Source organism: Silurus aristotelis (assembly GCF_946808225.1).
Source record: "Silurus aristotelis genome assembly, chromosome: 15".
NCBI lineage: Eukaryota > Metazoa > Chordata > Actinopteri > Siluriformes > Siluridae > Silurus > Silurus aristotelis.
This window is the reverse complement of record NC_139588.1, coordinates 3563917-3580128: the sequence shown is the minus strand read 5'-3', so window position 1 is coordinate 3580128 and position 16212 is coordinate 3563917. Positions and strand designations below refer to the sequence as shown.

General features: G+C 41.8%; 2 protein-coding genes across 2 annotated transcripts in view; one reads left to right on the top strand and one right to left on the bottom strand.

Moving 5' to 3' along the window:
* Nucleotides 1-16212, top strand: part of LOC310738441 (uncharacterized protein) — a gene marked incomplete at its 5' end in the record, with an annotated part of 500089 nt that overhangs the window by 364810 nt on the left and 119067 nt on the right. The window lies entirely within an intron of this gene.
* LOC310738044 (uncharacterized protein) overlaps nt 13576-16212 on the bottom strand; it is a 387632-nt gene continuing 384995 nt past the window's right edge. Inside the window, exon 28 of the mRNA XM_083562882.1 lies at nt 13576-13594. Within this exon, the coding sequence (XP_083419008.1) occupies nt 13591-13594 (4 nt within the window). The 3' untranslated portion in view covers nt 13576-13590. The remainder of the gene's footprint in view (nt 13595-16212) is intronic.

The window sequence follows — 16212 nt, the reverse complement described above, 5'->3', positions numbered from 1 at the left end:
CCACAGTAATTTAATATTTTATAGTTTACAGGTTTTTACCGTTGCTGCTTTACAACCATTCACCTTAAATCTACTCGCATTTATTTTATTGTTTTAGTGTACTTTACTGTTTTCATTGTTTTTTAATGCAGTTTTTACAAAATAAGAATGTAAAATGAACAACATTTTCTTGTATTTACATTAACAGTATTTAACTGTTAATTCAACGGTAATTTCACATTTCATAATTTAAATTTTTTTTCCCGTTGCTACTTTACAATTTTTTACCGTTAAAACTATGGACATTTTTTACAGTGTGACATACAGAAGAAAATAACAAATTAAGTACACTGCTGGACATTAACCAATAATTTGTATCCTAAATAGTTTTTTTTAACACTTTAGTATGGGGAACACATTCACTATTCACTTTTACATTTGCCTCAAACTCTTAATTTACTGCTTATTAGCTTTTAAGGTAGTCGTTGTAGTTAAATTTAGGTATTAGGTAGGATTATGGGATGCAGAAAACTCCGCAGCTCTCCAGCGGCGCAGCGCGGCCATGCACGCGCGCGTCACCGTGACATAGCGGCAAAGATCGCGCAACGGGCTGAGATGCAGGGACAAAACCCACTTCATAAAAGCCCTCATTCTCGAGAAGACCTAGAGGCAACGCATGGACAGCCGAAGCCATAAGACCCTGTAATCTGAGGCATGTGCGATACTGTATGCGCGCTCCTTCCCTGAACCGCGCGAGACAGTTCATGAATGAAGAGATGCGCTTCTGTGACAGGCGCATGCGCATCGTAACGGAATTCAGCTCCAGCCCCAGGAATATGACCTCCTGAGCGGGAGTGAAGTTGCTCTTGTTCACATTGACTCTGAAACCGAGCGCAGCGATGTGAGAGAGCACACGGGCAGTGTTTTGAATCACTTTCTCTCTCAAATCGGCTATAATAAGCCAATCGTCTATGTATGTGAGGATTCTAAAACCCGCTGATCTCAAAGGCGCAAGTCCCGCCTCCACACACAGACAGAACATCCTCGGACTCAGCGCGAGCCCGAACGGAAGGACCGTAAATTCGTAACACACGCCTTGGTAGGCGAAACGAAGGAATTTCATGTGCGGAGGATAGATGCTTATGTGGAAAAAAGCATCGCTCAGATCGATCGAGCAAAACCAATCGTTCTGCTTTATTGAACGTATAAGCGGGTTCAATCGGCGCTCCTGCGATGCGACGTTTCTCACTATCAGGGAGAACAGAAAGATTGAGCCACAGTGCACGTTCTCCGACCACCGATAAAGCCATAGAACGCCCGCTCGCTTGGACAGCCTGACGGGCATTACGGAGAACAAGGCCATTGACCGAGACGACCTCCTTCCAGAGATCGGGCGATGGTGACCCTTTCTCCAGTTGTTGACCCAAATCGATCAGGAGTTCGGCCTGATACGCGGCCAACAGCGAGGAGACATTAAGAGCTCGTATAGCGAGAGCTGAGGCTTTGTACGATGCCTGATGAATCGATGCAGAGAAGCGATCCATTTTACCCGGGAGGACGGGCTTGAGTGGGGCGAGCAGCCCGCCATGAGATGGGTTGAGGTGTCTGGTGATGGAAGGCTCGATAACCGGGGGATCGCCCATGCCAAGACTCGCCATATCCTTAACTTCCAACCCAGCAAGACCGTTTTTCAGGTCGAGCGGATCTCCCCAGCAATATCTCATGTGTTTAGCACATGCAGGAAGGACGGGAAGCAGCTGCTTTCTCGGGCCGGAAGGAGGTCCCAGAAGCTTGCCGTCATATACGTCCCTTTCCTGATCCGAAGCATTCAGGAGAGCCGGCCATTTGATGCCGAGCCGCGCAGCAGCGAGTTCACAAAGCTCCAGCAAAACCGAATGAGATGGGGCGGAGGGAGCCTGAGGGGCCACGGAGGACGGGATGGCGTCCTCGTCATCCGAGCCGTCGAGAAGGTCCGCCTCGATCTCATCCCCGGAACCTGTCGGTCCTTCGGGGAGACGGTTGTCGACCGGTAGTAAATCCTCGAACGGGGAAGGACACAAGTCGGCCCAGTTAGAGGAAATCGCACCACGGGAGGCCCCCGGGTGCGCAGCGGCGTCGCCTTTTTCCCCCTCAGAGTCGGAGAGCTCAAAATCGACACACTGCGAAGCGGGCGTTTTGAGTCTGCGACGCAGGAGCTTTTTTGGGAGCGCCAGGCAATGGCTACAGTTCTCCGGGAGGTCAATAGCTTCTTGCGCATGCTTGAGACCCATGCAGACAACACAGAAGGGATGAGAATCCCTCGCGGCGATGAGTGCGCCGCACGCGGTCGGGCAGGCCCGCGATAGGTTGTCCACCGGAGTAGCCGGTGCCGCTTTAGAAAGCGCCATAAAGAAAAAAAAAAAGGAATGCAAGCGTGGGCGGCTCGCGAAGCTAACCTGGCTGAGGACGGGCACGTCCGGCGGAGGCTGATCAGACGATATGTCCTCCTGAAGACGAAAAAAAAAGTGCAGTCCAGAAAACCAGGAAGCTGTGAGGAAAAAATTGCAGAAGTCGCGAGAAGCGAATGTTAACTGAGGAGAGGTAGCGCGTGCAGGTGCCTTATGCACTCGGGTAAGGAGCGTTGCCTTACCTGCCATTGGCACGCGCTCCTGTCTGTCAAGCCAGACTTGGTGCAATTGGATGCTTCTGCAGAGGTCAGGTACGGATGCCCTTCCCATAGGTGGATCTCGAACATGAGATGATGAAAGAGAACGTTACCGCTTTTATTCCAACAGAGGGCCAAACATATTTTGTTGGTGTCTGTATTAAAGACGTCATATCTGTTTCAAACTGGCGAGAGAAATCGAAACCATGGCAGAGGCAGGGAAGTAAAGCTCTTTGAGAATTGTTTAACGGATAAAGACCCTGCTTTAGTCACAGAAAATGCGTCTAATATGGTTATCGCTGCCCAATGAATCGTCTTTCTCCATATTAAGTGCTACGCGCACACTCATAATCTGACCTCACTGAAGCTGCCCGCCGTCGCGAAGTTACTCGGACGAGTACGACGCATCACTGGATTTCCAACAAACGTTACTCGAGCTCCCTGTGCACGAACTTATAACAGACGTTTTAACAAAATGAAATAGTGCCTATGACATGGTTGAATGTTTTCTGGAGCAACAGGTTGCACTGCTCTCACCTGAGGTGAGGAAGAGAGAGAAGGATATTAGCACCTTGACTGAGTTGGACATTGGAACAGTTTAAACAGCACTTTTATTTTATTTTAGAGAGTATTGTTTTTAGTTATTTTTGTTGCACATTTAAATATTATATTCAAGTTTTTGCTACTTGCAAGTTTATGGTTCAAGGTTCTTTATGCACTATGTATGTGTGTGCTCCTGAAATAAAAATTCAGAAAGATGTGATGCATTGTTTTTGTTAATAAAACTCATATACAGTCTCTTTAATAAGGGTATGATCAAGTATTTGTCATTGTCTAATCTTTATTAAGCAAAAAAAAAAAAATCACAATTTAAACCATGAATCGCAATAGCTACAGAATCGCAATATGTATTGAATCGCCAGATTAGTGAATCGTCCCAGCCCTAATTATATATATATATATATATATATATAGAGAGAGAGAGAGAGAGAGAGAGAGAGAGAGAGAGAGAGAGAGAGAGAGAGAGAGAGAGAGAGAGAGAGAGAGAGCTCAATAACACTATACTCTGAATAGGCATCATTAAAAACCAAACGTCATGTATTGTCAAGTTTCTAATATTTTATTTTCATAGAGGTACACAAAATGTTGTATTGATGCATCTAAAGCAAACAGCAAACAGCAATGAGCTAAATAGCTTATTTATTTTTGGGTACTTTACTGTTGTTTTAAGAAATTTAACTGAGGTTTTAACATAAATAATGCAAAAATATCATATTTTCTTGTATTTACATTAATAGTATTTAACTGTTCATTCCACAGTAATTTAATATTTTATAGTTTACAGGTTTTTACCGTTGCTGCTTTACAACTATTCACCTTAAATCTACTCGCATTTATTTTATTGTTTTAGTGTACTTTACTGTTTTCATTGTTTTTTAATGCAGTTTTTACAAAATAAGAATGTAAAATGAACAACATTTTCTTGTATTTACATTAACAGTATTTAACTGTTAATTCAACGGTAATTTCACATTTCATAATTTAAATTTTTTTTCCCGTTGCTACTTTACAATTTTTTACCGTTAAAACTATGGACATTTTTTACAGTGTGACATACAGAAGAAAATAACAAATTAAGTACACTGCTGGACATTAACCAATAATTTGTATCCTAAATAGTTTTTTTTAACACTTTAGTATGGGGAACACATTCACTATTCACTTTTACATTTGCCTCAAACTCTTAATTTACTGCTTATTAGCTTTTAAGGTAGTCGTTGTAGTTAAATTTAGGTATTAGGTAGGATTATGGGATGCAGAATATGGTCATGAAGAGTAAGGAATTAATAAGGTGCTTTCTAAGTAGTCTACTAATAAACAGCTAATGTGCAGTTGTTCATCATACTGATGTGTTGGATTTATTTGTATATTTTACTAGTTACATTGTTTATGATTGGTCCATATATAATCCTACAAACACTTGTGTATTAATAGATTATACATTATAAAATGTAAAAAAATAAAATAAAAATACTGCAATAGCAGCCAGGTGTTAAAAGCCACATCTGTTCTCACCTGTAAAGTTTCTTGTGTGACATCCTGAATCTGCCCTTACAAACCTAAGCTGTCTGTTTCTTGCTTATTCTTGACATCACAAAAACGTAAAATTAGTGCAATAATTAAAGAGCACCCCATAAAATAAAGATTGTTCCTATCATCATACTGTAACGTTTCCCCTGTAATCTACACTCATTCACCGGACTACATCACCCATCATCCTTTGCACCCCGTCATCCACCATGTTTGTCTCCCGTCTTCACCTGTCTGTTCACTCGGACTCTATACTCATCACCATTGTACTCATTGTCGGTTATCGTCTTTACTACGTTGTATGTATGTGTGATTTACCTGCTCCTTATTATTAAAATTACATGTTTAATGTTACTATTTGTCGTCCTCGTCTCTCCATGTACATACCGTGACACATACCTGATATGTAGAATTGGCAGAGTTAAACATGCTGTAAAATCTCAGTTCAACATTATCTTTATTCTTATTTGAAGGGTTTAGATAACACACTTATTAAAACAAAAGCCGTTATAAAAGAGTTAAGGAAAATACACAGAAAAAAAGTGAACGTTTGTCCAAGCATTTTTTCTTATAATCCTTTAAAACGTGCTAATTATTCAACAAGAGCAACAGGCAGAGTTACTACACATTGTGCAACACAATTCGGATACCATATGTCAACTTACACTGCTTGACTTTTTTGTAAAAAAGGGAGTGAAGCGTTTTTTGCCGCTTTGAGCTCATCGCAACCGAATGTTGGATCGCGCTCACCAGGAGCCCGAGAGTGCAGTGTGTGCCCTGTAGGTGCCCGAGGCAACAAGAACATCAAAAGAGAACTCAACACAACAAGTTTCCTCCAGGACTCACGGCAGGGGACCAAGACCCCACAACACCCCTCTCGAGAACCAGAACTTTATCTGGAATACAGTAGGCTCCCCAGAGAGCTACCCTTGGTCTTCAAACACCACATCTCCATACAAATGATAGATCTGCAGACAAATGTCTGACCCCTTTACCCCTCCTTTTCTTGTTACATTCTCAACACAGGACATTCTACAGCACATCAGATGATGTGTAAGAAAGGTCATATCACATGTAAATAACGACGGAAAATGTTCATGTTTTATTTCACAAAGGTTTATCGCGACTGGTATACAGGTTCCATTCCCACAGCAATAAAACAAATAATAAAAAAGGTTTAATAGAGTTAAGAAAACATAACTCTATGCAAGGGGCGTGTGCCCCACTACAAATGTATACAGGCGAGGTGTCTCCCGCAGGTCTGTAAGAACCAATCAATGCAAACTCTCATTGATAAATAATGTTTACATAATGTTTACTCTATCTGGGTATTTAAGGAGAACTGACCAACATTTCAGGGAATCTGTAAACAGATCTCCCACACAATTACTGTGTGTCGTCTTTTACCAGGTATGAAAGGTTTTATATTTCCTGTTTAAATGTTAATACTATTGGTTTGTATTTGTGTTATTTTTTAATTGAACTATGAATTGGCTTTGAATTGTGATTTTCTTACCTGGTTAATAATTTATGTTTGCTTTTATTCTGTGTTGCTCGGTAAATGTTGACACTGCAAGTAATAACGTTGCATCCGTAGTTACCGTAAGGACAATTACGGTATCTTGGAACAAAAGGTTCCAAGATGGCGGAGCGGCAGTAGCTCGGAGCGGCAGTAGCTCGCAGCGGCCGCTCCGGACCCAAAATGGTGCTACTCTTACTTTGTAGCCCGCCTTACTACAATACATGGACATCAGAGCAACCGGTGTCCCTGTGTACAACCGAAAAACCCTGAATGAACTCAGCAACAACCCAAACAACACCATTAATGATGACCTGCGGCAGAAGCTACGCGACCTCGGCGTGCTCCGAGAACCAGGCCTCCAGTCCTCGGCATCGCCTGCGGCGGACGGGCGGAGGAGGGGAAATCGGAAGCGCTGCGCGAGAAAACAGAAGCGCGGAAAGCGAGCCGGTGCTAATGCTTGGCTAAAAGCTAACCCTAGCCGGCCCGCTCTACCATCACTACTGCTGGCAAATGTCTGCTCCCTGGACAATAAACTAGACTACATCAGACTCCAACAAGCTACTTGGCGTGAGTTCAGACACTGCTGCGTTTTTGTGTTTACGGAGACGTGGCTGAGCGACAGAGTTCCGGACGCCGCCATTCAGCTGGACGGGCTAGTCGCGTTTCGTTTCGACAGAAATGCAGCTCTGTGCGGTAAGACTCGCGGCGGCGGTCTGTGTGTTTACATCAACACGGAATGGTGTAAGAACTCTGTGTTTGTTTCTACTTACTGCTCATCGCTGCTGGAGTTTATTGTTGTGAGATGTAGACCTTTTTATTTACCCCGGGAATTCACCACCGCTATTGTGCTCGGAGTGTACATACCACCTAGCGCTAATGCTAAGGAAGCGCTCAGTGTGCTCTACGGGACCATTAGCGGACTTCAAAACTCACACCCTGACGGATTGTTTATAGTCGCCGAAGATTTTAATCACGCAAATCTCAGGACTGTGCTCCCTAAATTTTATCAGAATGTGGACTTTGCAACCAGAGGAGAAAACACGCTGGATGTTGTTTACACAAACATCCGGGGCTCATACCGGGCGAAGCCCCGCCCCCACCTCGGGTACTCAGACCACATCTCTGTTATGTTGATCCCAGCATACAGACCACTCAGCAGGCGTTCAAGACCAGTTCGGAAGCAAGTGAGAACCTGGCCAGCAGGATCCATGTCTGCCCTCCAGGACTGTTTTGAATGCACTGACTGGGACATGTTCAGGGAAGCTGCAACCAACGGCGATTTCATCAACTTGGAGGAATACACGTCAACAGTGACCAGCTACATCGGCAAGTGCATTGATGAGGTGCACTTTCGAGGTGCAGAACAACTTGGTGGCGAGGAAGACCATCCCTCCTCCCAGTGACCAGGTGCTCTGTCTAACCACAGCTGAAGTGAGGAAAACTCTATGCAGAGTTAACTTACGGAAGTCTGCTGGACCAGACAACATTCCTGGCAGAGTGCTCAGGGAATGTGCACAACAGCTAGCAGATGTCCTCACTGACATCTTCAACATCTCCCTGAGCAGCGCCACTGTTCCTATGTGCCTCAAGACGACGACCATCATTCCTGTGCCGAAAAAGTCTTCTGTCTCCTGCCTCAATGACTATCGTCCCATTGCACTCACACCCATCATGATGAAGTGCTTCGAGAGGCTCGTCATGAGGCACATAAAGACCCAGCTTCCACCCGCACTGGACCCCATGCAGTTCGCATATCGTCCAAACCGCTCCACGGACGATGCTATTTCCACAACCCTTCATCTGGCCCTCACCCATCTGGATAACAAGGACTCTTATGTAAGGATGCTGTTCATAGACTTCAGTTCAGCATTCAACACAATCATTCTGCAGCACCTGATCGAGAAGCTGAGCCTACTGGGCCTGAACACCTCCCTCTGCAACTGGATCCTGGACTTCCTGACTGGAAGACCTCAGTCAGTCCGGATCGGAAACAGCATCTCCAGCACCACCACACTGAGCACTGGGGCCCCCCAGGGCTGTATGCTCAGTCCACTGCTGTTCACTCTGCTGACTCACGACTGTGCACCAATGCACAGCTCGAATCACATCATCAAGTTTGCCGATGACACGACCGTGGTGGGTCTAATCAGCAAGAACGACGAGTCAGCATACAGAGAGGAGGTGCAACGGTTAACAGCCTGGTGTGGAGCCAACAACCTGTCTCTAAACGTTGACAAAACTAAAGAGATGGTTGTTGACTTCAGGAGAACACAGAGTGACCATTCTCCACTGATCATCGCTGGATCCTCAGTGGAGATCGTCAAGAGCACCAAATTCCTTGGTGTTCATCTGGCGGACAAGCTCACCTGGTCACTTAACACCAGCTCCATCACCAAGAAAGCCCAGCAGCGTCTCTACTTCCTGAGAAGGCTGAGGAAAGCTCATCTCCCTTCCCCCATCCTCTCCATGTTCTACAGAGGGACCATTGAGAGCATCCTGACCAGCTGCATCACTGCCTGTTTTGGGAACTGCACCGTCTCGGAACGCAAGACCCTACAGAGGATAGTGAGGACAGCTGAGAAGATCATCGGAATCTCTCTCCCCTCTATCATGGACATCTACACTACACGCTGCATCCGCAAAGCACACAGCATTGTGGATGATCACACACACCCGTCACACACACTTTTCACACTCCTACCATCAGGGAAACAGTTCCGAAGCATTCGGGCCGCCACATCCAGACTGTGCAACAGTTTTTTCCCGCAAGCCATCAGGCTCCTAAACAAAGAACTGAACTGAACTCTCCCTTACACACACACACACACACAACTGTGTGACTGATCCGCACAAACCGGACTCAACACCCATCATACACTTCGTTCACCCAGGTTTCAATACCAATCACATTTTTCACGATCGCAAAATGTTTACATGCCGTCTGTTGCTGATTCCGGGACTTGTTATTTTGCACAATATTCTGTCCAAATCCTTTGGTTACTGTTAACTCTATTTTTGATTGCTGCTACTGCTGAATTGCACAAATTCTGTTTACATTTTTCTGTTTACACTGCACCTTATTCTGTTACGACAGGTTTTACTGGCGGAGCTATTTCTATTTTTAATTTTATATTTTGTGTATTGTGTATTGTCCTGCACTGTCCTGTGTTGTCTTGCACTGTCTTGTGTTGTCTTTTGCACTGTTTGCACCAGCTGCACACATGCACTTTATGTGGCGAGGATCTTAGTTCTCGGCCCTGTGTTCTTCTGTTCTGTACTGTTTGTTTTATGTTGTTCTATGTAGCACCTTGGTTCAGGAGGAACGTTGTTTCATTTCACTGTGTACTGCATCAGCTATATATGGTTGAAATGACAATAAAAGCTTCTTGACTCTTGACTTCTTGACTTGACTTGACTTGACTGAAATCAGGCTAGAATCGGCCTAAATCCCAGTTAGATAGTGAATAATACATCAGCTGAGGATTTGAGAGATACGACTAGCACTTGGTGTTAGTTTAAGTGTACTTAGAAGCGTGGAGGCTAACAATATGTATTTCCATTTAGAGTAACATTTCTGATCACTCTAAATAGGGTCAGCCTCAACCTCTGATTATTTCAATATTATTCTACTCATTACCTTTGGTTAGAAATAATTATTGTAATAATTGGGTGTCACCTCTAAGGGGACTAAATAAAGTATGTTTAAAGTTAAGCACGCAGAGAATGGCCGCTTAAGCGTATAGTCCAACCTCTGGCAGGGACCAATACTGATTCGCTTATGACCGTTGACCAGTATATAAATTATAAGGGCCCATACTAGGATCATGTGCGACTATAAGAACCGAATGAACGAGTGTAATACCAGAGCTTAATCAGAATAACTAATCAAACATCCATCCAAATTATACTATTAGTAAAATAACAACCTATGCAAATATTAATTATGTTTTATTTAATTAGAGTCAGATAAGAGGTTAATAACCAAAATTAAGAAATGCATAAATCCATATCTTATTATTTAATGTGAAAGGAAAGACTAGAACGGGCGAGAATCCTTCGCCACGCCTCTGGAGACCGCCATTGGACCAGTGGGTGGTTCCCCACCTTACACTACCTACACACCCAGACCTACCTAGTTACCTGTGTTTCTGTGGAGTTGAAGGCTGATTATGTACACAGCTTTTATATAGACTGTACCACAGATCCCCTCCACCCTCGTTTCTGCAGTTGTTTTTTAGGTTTGTGAATTCATTGGGTTAAAGCACAGCTGTAACAAAGGAACACAGACTCGCAATTTACATTCTTTCCCATTAAAGTGAACTGTGGCAAGTTTCATCATGTCATCTGTGAGCTACTAATAAAACACAATGGATTACTTCATGCTCGGGAATCAATCCTAGCAAATCCATCACTGCTTCACGCCTGGGAACCTGTCCATTAGCAATTGTAGATTATTGCTGTAAATTATATTTGAGGAAAACACTGGAAAAAGAAAAGTCATTCACAGTTAGTTTTAAACGCAACTGTTAGCTTGTTTAAAGCTGCATCCATATATACCAGGGGTCTCCAGCCCTGCTCCTGATGAGCTACTGTCCAGTAGATTTTAGCTCCAACCCCAATCAAGCACAGCTGAAGCAGCTAATGGTGTTCAGTTTTTGATAATTACAGACAGGTGTGTTGGAGCTGGTTGGAACTGAAGTCTACAGGAGGGGAGCTCGATTGGAGACACCTGCTATAGACTTAAGGCTTTACACAATTTTTTTTATTTAAAACTAACCTCAAGGTCTTTTCACGTCTTCTCTGTCCAGGAGCCTGGGTCAATGAATTCTGCAATGTGTCTGGTATTCAAAAATAAACACAAAATAAATACAAGTAATGTGTGATTAAAGGACCAGTTCTGTAGCCTGAGAACGAGGATCCTATATGAACCTGAAGGCCCGAGAACGAGGCTCATATACGAACTCGAAGGCCAGAGAATGAGGCTCCTATATAAACTTGAAGGCCCGATAATGAGGCTCCTATAACAACTCCCTCTTAGCTACCAACAAAACCTGCAATGGGCATTTTTTTATATCCATGAAAATAAAACTTAGTAAAGCTCCCTATTAAATTTGAAGATATTGAAACTAGAAACAGGCTTTAATAAATTCACCAATTGCTTTACCATTGGCAATTAACTGTAGATATAATAAGTTAGCATGTTAAGACACAAGCTGCTTCGCATTGTTGATTCCAAACACCACAGCAGGAAGGTGGAGGTCCCAGTCATGTGGTTGTCATTCACATACTTTCTGAGGGAATGCTTGATGTTTTGATTTGTCCTTTCATCCTGTTCACATCAATGCATTTATAAAGTTAATGAACAACTGTAAAAACAACAATAAAACTTACAGGAGTTCCCTGTCCAAAGAGCGTCCAAAGAGTTCCCTGCCCATTGGTCTGGGGATGGGAAGCATTGAAGAAGCATGATTTATGTTAAGTGTACTGAAAATGCTTTCATTGAGCTGCAGAGGAATCATCAGTTACATTTTCAAGACTGGAGTAAATGTAGACAACAACATATGTTGAGAGTAGAATAGTGGAAAAAAAAAATTTAAACTTTACAAAACTTTACCTTGTTAATGTAACGCCCCTTTAAGTAGTCAGCACCTCGTGGCTTATTTAAATGCCCAGGTGAATCAGTCAGAGGGTAACATGGACCAGTGTTCTAGATTCGGAGAGAGCAGCAGTGAGAGACTAAATAAACAGACAGACAACAATGTGGCTGAATTATAATAAAGTTATTATATTATAACGAAGAGAAAATTAATAAAAAAAAACAATTAATGCTTCCCTTTTAGCAGAAACACAAAATAAAGAAAATAAAGAATTCTATAAACTCATAACTTATTCTTTAAAGAATGCAAATAAAATTAACCAAATTCATTTCTATGTTTATTTTATTTTTTTTTATATTTATCTTAAGACTTATTCTTTTTTTAATCTATCTTAGTCAATCTAATTTTACTTTGAACCTACTTAATCTTAACTGTTTTACCTTGAACTAAGTTTAGAAATTAAGAAATCCTCCCTAGTTTAAATCACACTTTTTTTTTTTTATTTTAAATCCCAATAACTCTAAACTTGGATAAAACATTTAAAATCCATTAACCATTAAGGTATAGGACTCAATCTTAACAATGTATGAAGGAAAAAAAAAAAAAAAACGTCAATAATCACAATGACCTTAAACTGTAATGAGCAATCAAGTGGAGTGAACCATAATGCCACACAATACAACAGTCAATAAATGAAACAATTGTGATGCATAAATTCAATAGATTTCTTTCCTTTCAAACACCAGTATTTCGATTCAAAGCGAACAGTTCGTCCTTACCGGAGTGATGTTAGATGCAGCAGTTCAGGCCTACCGTTTTGCTGACCAGGAAAAAAAAAAAAAATAGTCCACAAACGATTGAGGAAAACAACCGAAGAGTTCGATGTCGGGTCAATCTGTCGTCCTGCGCAATTTTTCCTCTTTTTCTTTATTTATTTTTTTTTCTTTTCAATCCAGAAAAACAAAGTAGTGTATCCACTGAAGTCCTCAGATATCCTCGTTTCAATCAAGGTCTGTTGGGTGGCTCGCCATCTTGTTCCATGTGGTAGCAACGTAGTCCGTGTTGTTGCCAAATCCAAAATTCAACCAATTCAACAAAAAAAAATTCAGTTCAAACTAAACTAATATTTTACTAGAATTCCCTTCTAGTTTTTTTTTTTTTTTGTTTGTTTGTTTGTATGTTTGTTTTTGTTTGTTTTAATTCTCAAACGCGTGTTTTTTTTCTTCTTCTTCTTTCTGAAATCTCCAACAATCCTTAGTATTCCTCTCTCTTTTTTTTCGCGCTGTGTCTGAGTCATTCCTCGGCAATGAGTCCTCTCTCGTCATTGGTCAATATCTCACACTCTCTTAAAGGAGACAATGCTCAGTAACGACCAAGTACATTTCTCACATTCAGAAAATTAAACAAAAATACATATTTATTCATTTACAAATGCTATTTCTTTTCAAATTCAATCATCAATTTTCCCCCTCCTGCTCATTCAGCATCCCCCACTGATCCACCATTTAACCATCTATAAACACCCTGGGTTACATTAACAAACTCCTTCAATCAGTCTGTGATGATTTTAATAACCGTGCCAAAGGAATACACCTTTGTTGTTATTATTGCAGACAACTCAGCCGCTGTCTTTGATTGCATGGGTTCTGCAATCACCCACTTGGTGAACAGGTCGCTTGTTGCTTGTCACTTGTTGCTGCGTGCTGTTTCTGGCAGCGATCCAATTAAATTCAAACCAAGGACCTCCCAAGCTTCTTTCACCTGCATCAGTATGCCACAACATTGTAAAATTTATATTAATTCAATGCAAGACTGGCGCCACAGTCTTGAAGGGGTTTCGTTCAACTGGCAGTGGTGACAAGTTCCCAGTTCTGGACAGTTTAACACCGAGCAGATAAGCTTAAACATTGATGATGATGTGCCTCCAGTAGCCCAACCAATAGGATGAATTCCATTCCACTTGAGAGAAGCAGTAGAATGTAAAATTCAGCAGCATCTGCAGCTGGACATCATTGAACCAGTCACTGGCACCACTCCATGGGTCAACCCGGTGGTGATTGTTCCCAAGCCTGACAACGTTATTAGACTATGTTTAGATATGCAGCAGGCAAATAAAGTAATAATCCGTGGTCGATAGCCAATTTCTGTACACAACTCCTTCAAAGCACAAATGTCTCCTCTGTTTTTAGTAAACATGATCTCAAATGGGCTTACCACCAATTAATGCTTATGCTACAGTCCGGAGGTATTACTTCATTTTCTGTACACAACGGTACATACCAATACAAGAGACCAATATTCTGAGTGAGTTTCATTACCCAGCAAGCAGTATCAGTATTGCTCCTTTCCAGGAGACGCATGAGCAGAGACTTGTGAATTGCCGTTTGACACTCGATGGGGAAAAGTGTCAATATAATATAATTAAGCTGATGTTAATGGAAATGCTGCTCTCAGAGAAAGGGATTTGCCTAACAGCTAAAACAATTTGTGCTCTGATCAATGACAGAGGATCAAAGAATGCATCAGAAGTACTAAGATGCTCAGGATTGGTGAGAATTTTACAATTTGCATCAATCATCACCAAACCACTAAGGAGACTGAAAGACAATAGATTCAAGTTTGGTCCAGAGCAAAGACGGGCATTTTCCAGCCTTAAAGCAATCAAAACTAGCTTAATTTTGACAAGGATGCAAGTCTGGTAGGCATTGGAGTCGTGTTGATTCAAGAACAAAATGGAGAGAATATCCCTATATGCAAAGTCAGTGGCAGCTTAATTGAAATTGAGCAAAAAAAATCCTAAACAGAGCACTAAGCATTTCTATTAGTATGGGCATAGAGACTCCATCTACATATATATGAACAAAAGTTTAACTTGATCACGGATCATAAACCGCTTGACCATTTGATTTTCGTGTTTATGTTCCTGGTGAGCAAAAAACAGCAGATGCACTCTTATATCTGGTCTTTGGAAACAAGGGACGACGCACACAAGCATGAAGCAGAAGAATGTGAGAAATGTGGCTGTGAGCACATGGAAAACTTCAATGGGAAAATCAGGGGAAAATTGCAGGGTTTTCTATGCCACACAAAGACCAGGAGATAAAGGACCATGATGCTGAGCAGAAAGGGAAAAACCAAGCTGTATACTGATCACCACTATGGGGCAAAGAATTTACAGCTGGAAGTGGGAGATCAAGTCCTGTTCAAACAGGAAAAGATTAAAACTAAACTAAAACTAACAACAACATTCAACCCAATCCGTACACAATCGTATCTAGAAAAGAGAATTCTGTGACCATTGAAGACTCAGATGGAACACAATATAAAATAAATACCACATTTGTGAAGAAATTCTTCAGTGAGAACAAAAATGATAACCCAGTTAAAAGACAAACCAAAACAGAGAAAGGTTTTAATTTCTCTTTTATATTTATTTATTTATTTATGTATTTATATTTTTTATAAAAATGTTAAAACAGAAATGTGCGCTGAATTGATATCGCATTAATAAAATTTAGTGCCGTTTAAAAGAATTTGGGTTTGAATTTTGACAGCCCAATATATATACAGTAAAGAAAATAAGTATTTGAACAACCTGCTATTTTGCAAGTTCTCCCACTTAGAAATCATGGCGGGGTCTGAAATTGTCATCGTAGGTGCATGTCCACTGTGAGAGACATAATATAAAAAAAAAAAAAATCCAGAAATCACAATGTATGATTTTTTTTTTAACTATTTATTTGTATGATACAGCAGCAAATAAGTATTTGAACACCTGAGAAAGTCAATGTTAATATTTGGTACAGTAGCCTTTGTTTGCAATTACAGAGGTCAAACGTTTCCTGTAGTTTTTCACCAGGGTTGCACACACTGCAGGAGGGATTTTGGCCCACTCCTCCACACAGATCTTCTCTAGATCAGTCTGGCCTGTCGCTGAGAAACATGGAGTTTGAGCTCCCTACAAAGATTCTCTATTGGGTTTAGGTCTGGAGACTGGCTAGGCCACACCAGAACCTTGATATACTTCTTACAGAGCCACTCCTTGGTTATCCTGGCTGTGTGCTTCGGGTCATTGTCATGTTGGAAGACCCAGCCTCGACCCATCTTCAAAGCTCTAACTGAGGGAAGGACGTTGTTCCCCAAAATCTCGCAATACATTGCCCCGGTCATCCTCTCCTTAATACAGTACAGTCGCCCTGTCCTATGTGCAGAAACACCCCCCCAAAGCATGATGCTACCACCCCTATGCTTCACAGTAGGGATGGTGTTCTTGGGATGGTACTCATCATTCTTCTTCCTCCAAACACGTTTAGTGGAATTATGACCCAAAAGATCTATTTTGGTCTCATCTGACCACATGACTTTCTCCCATGACTCCT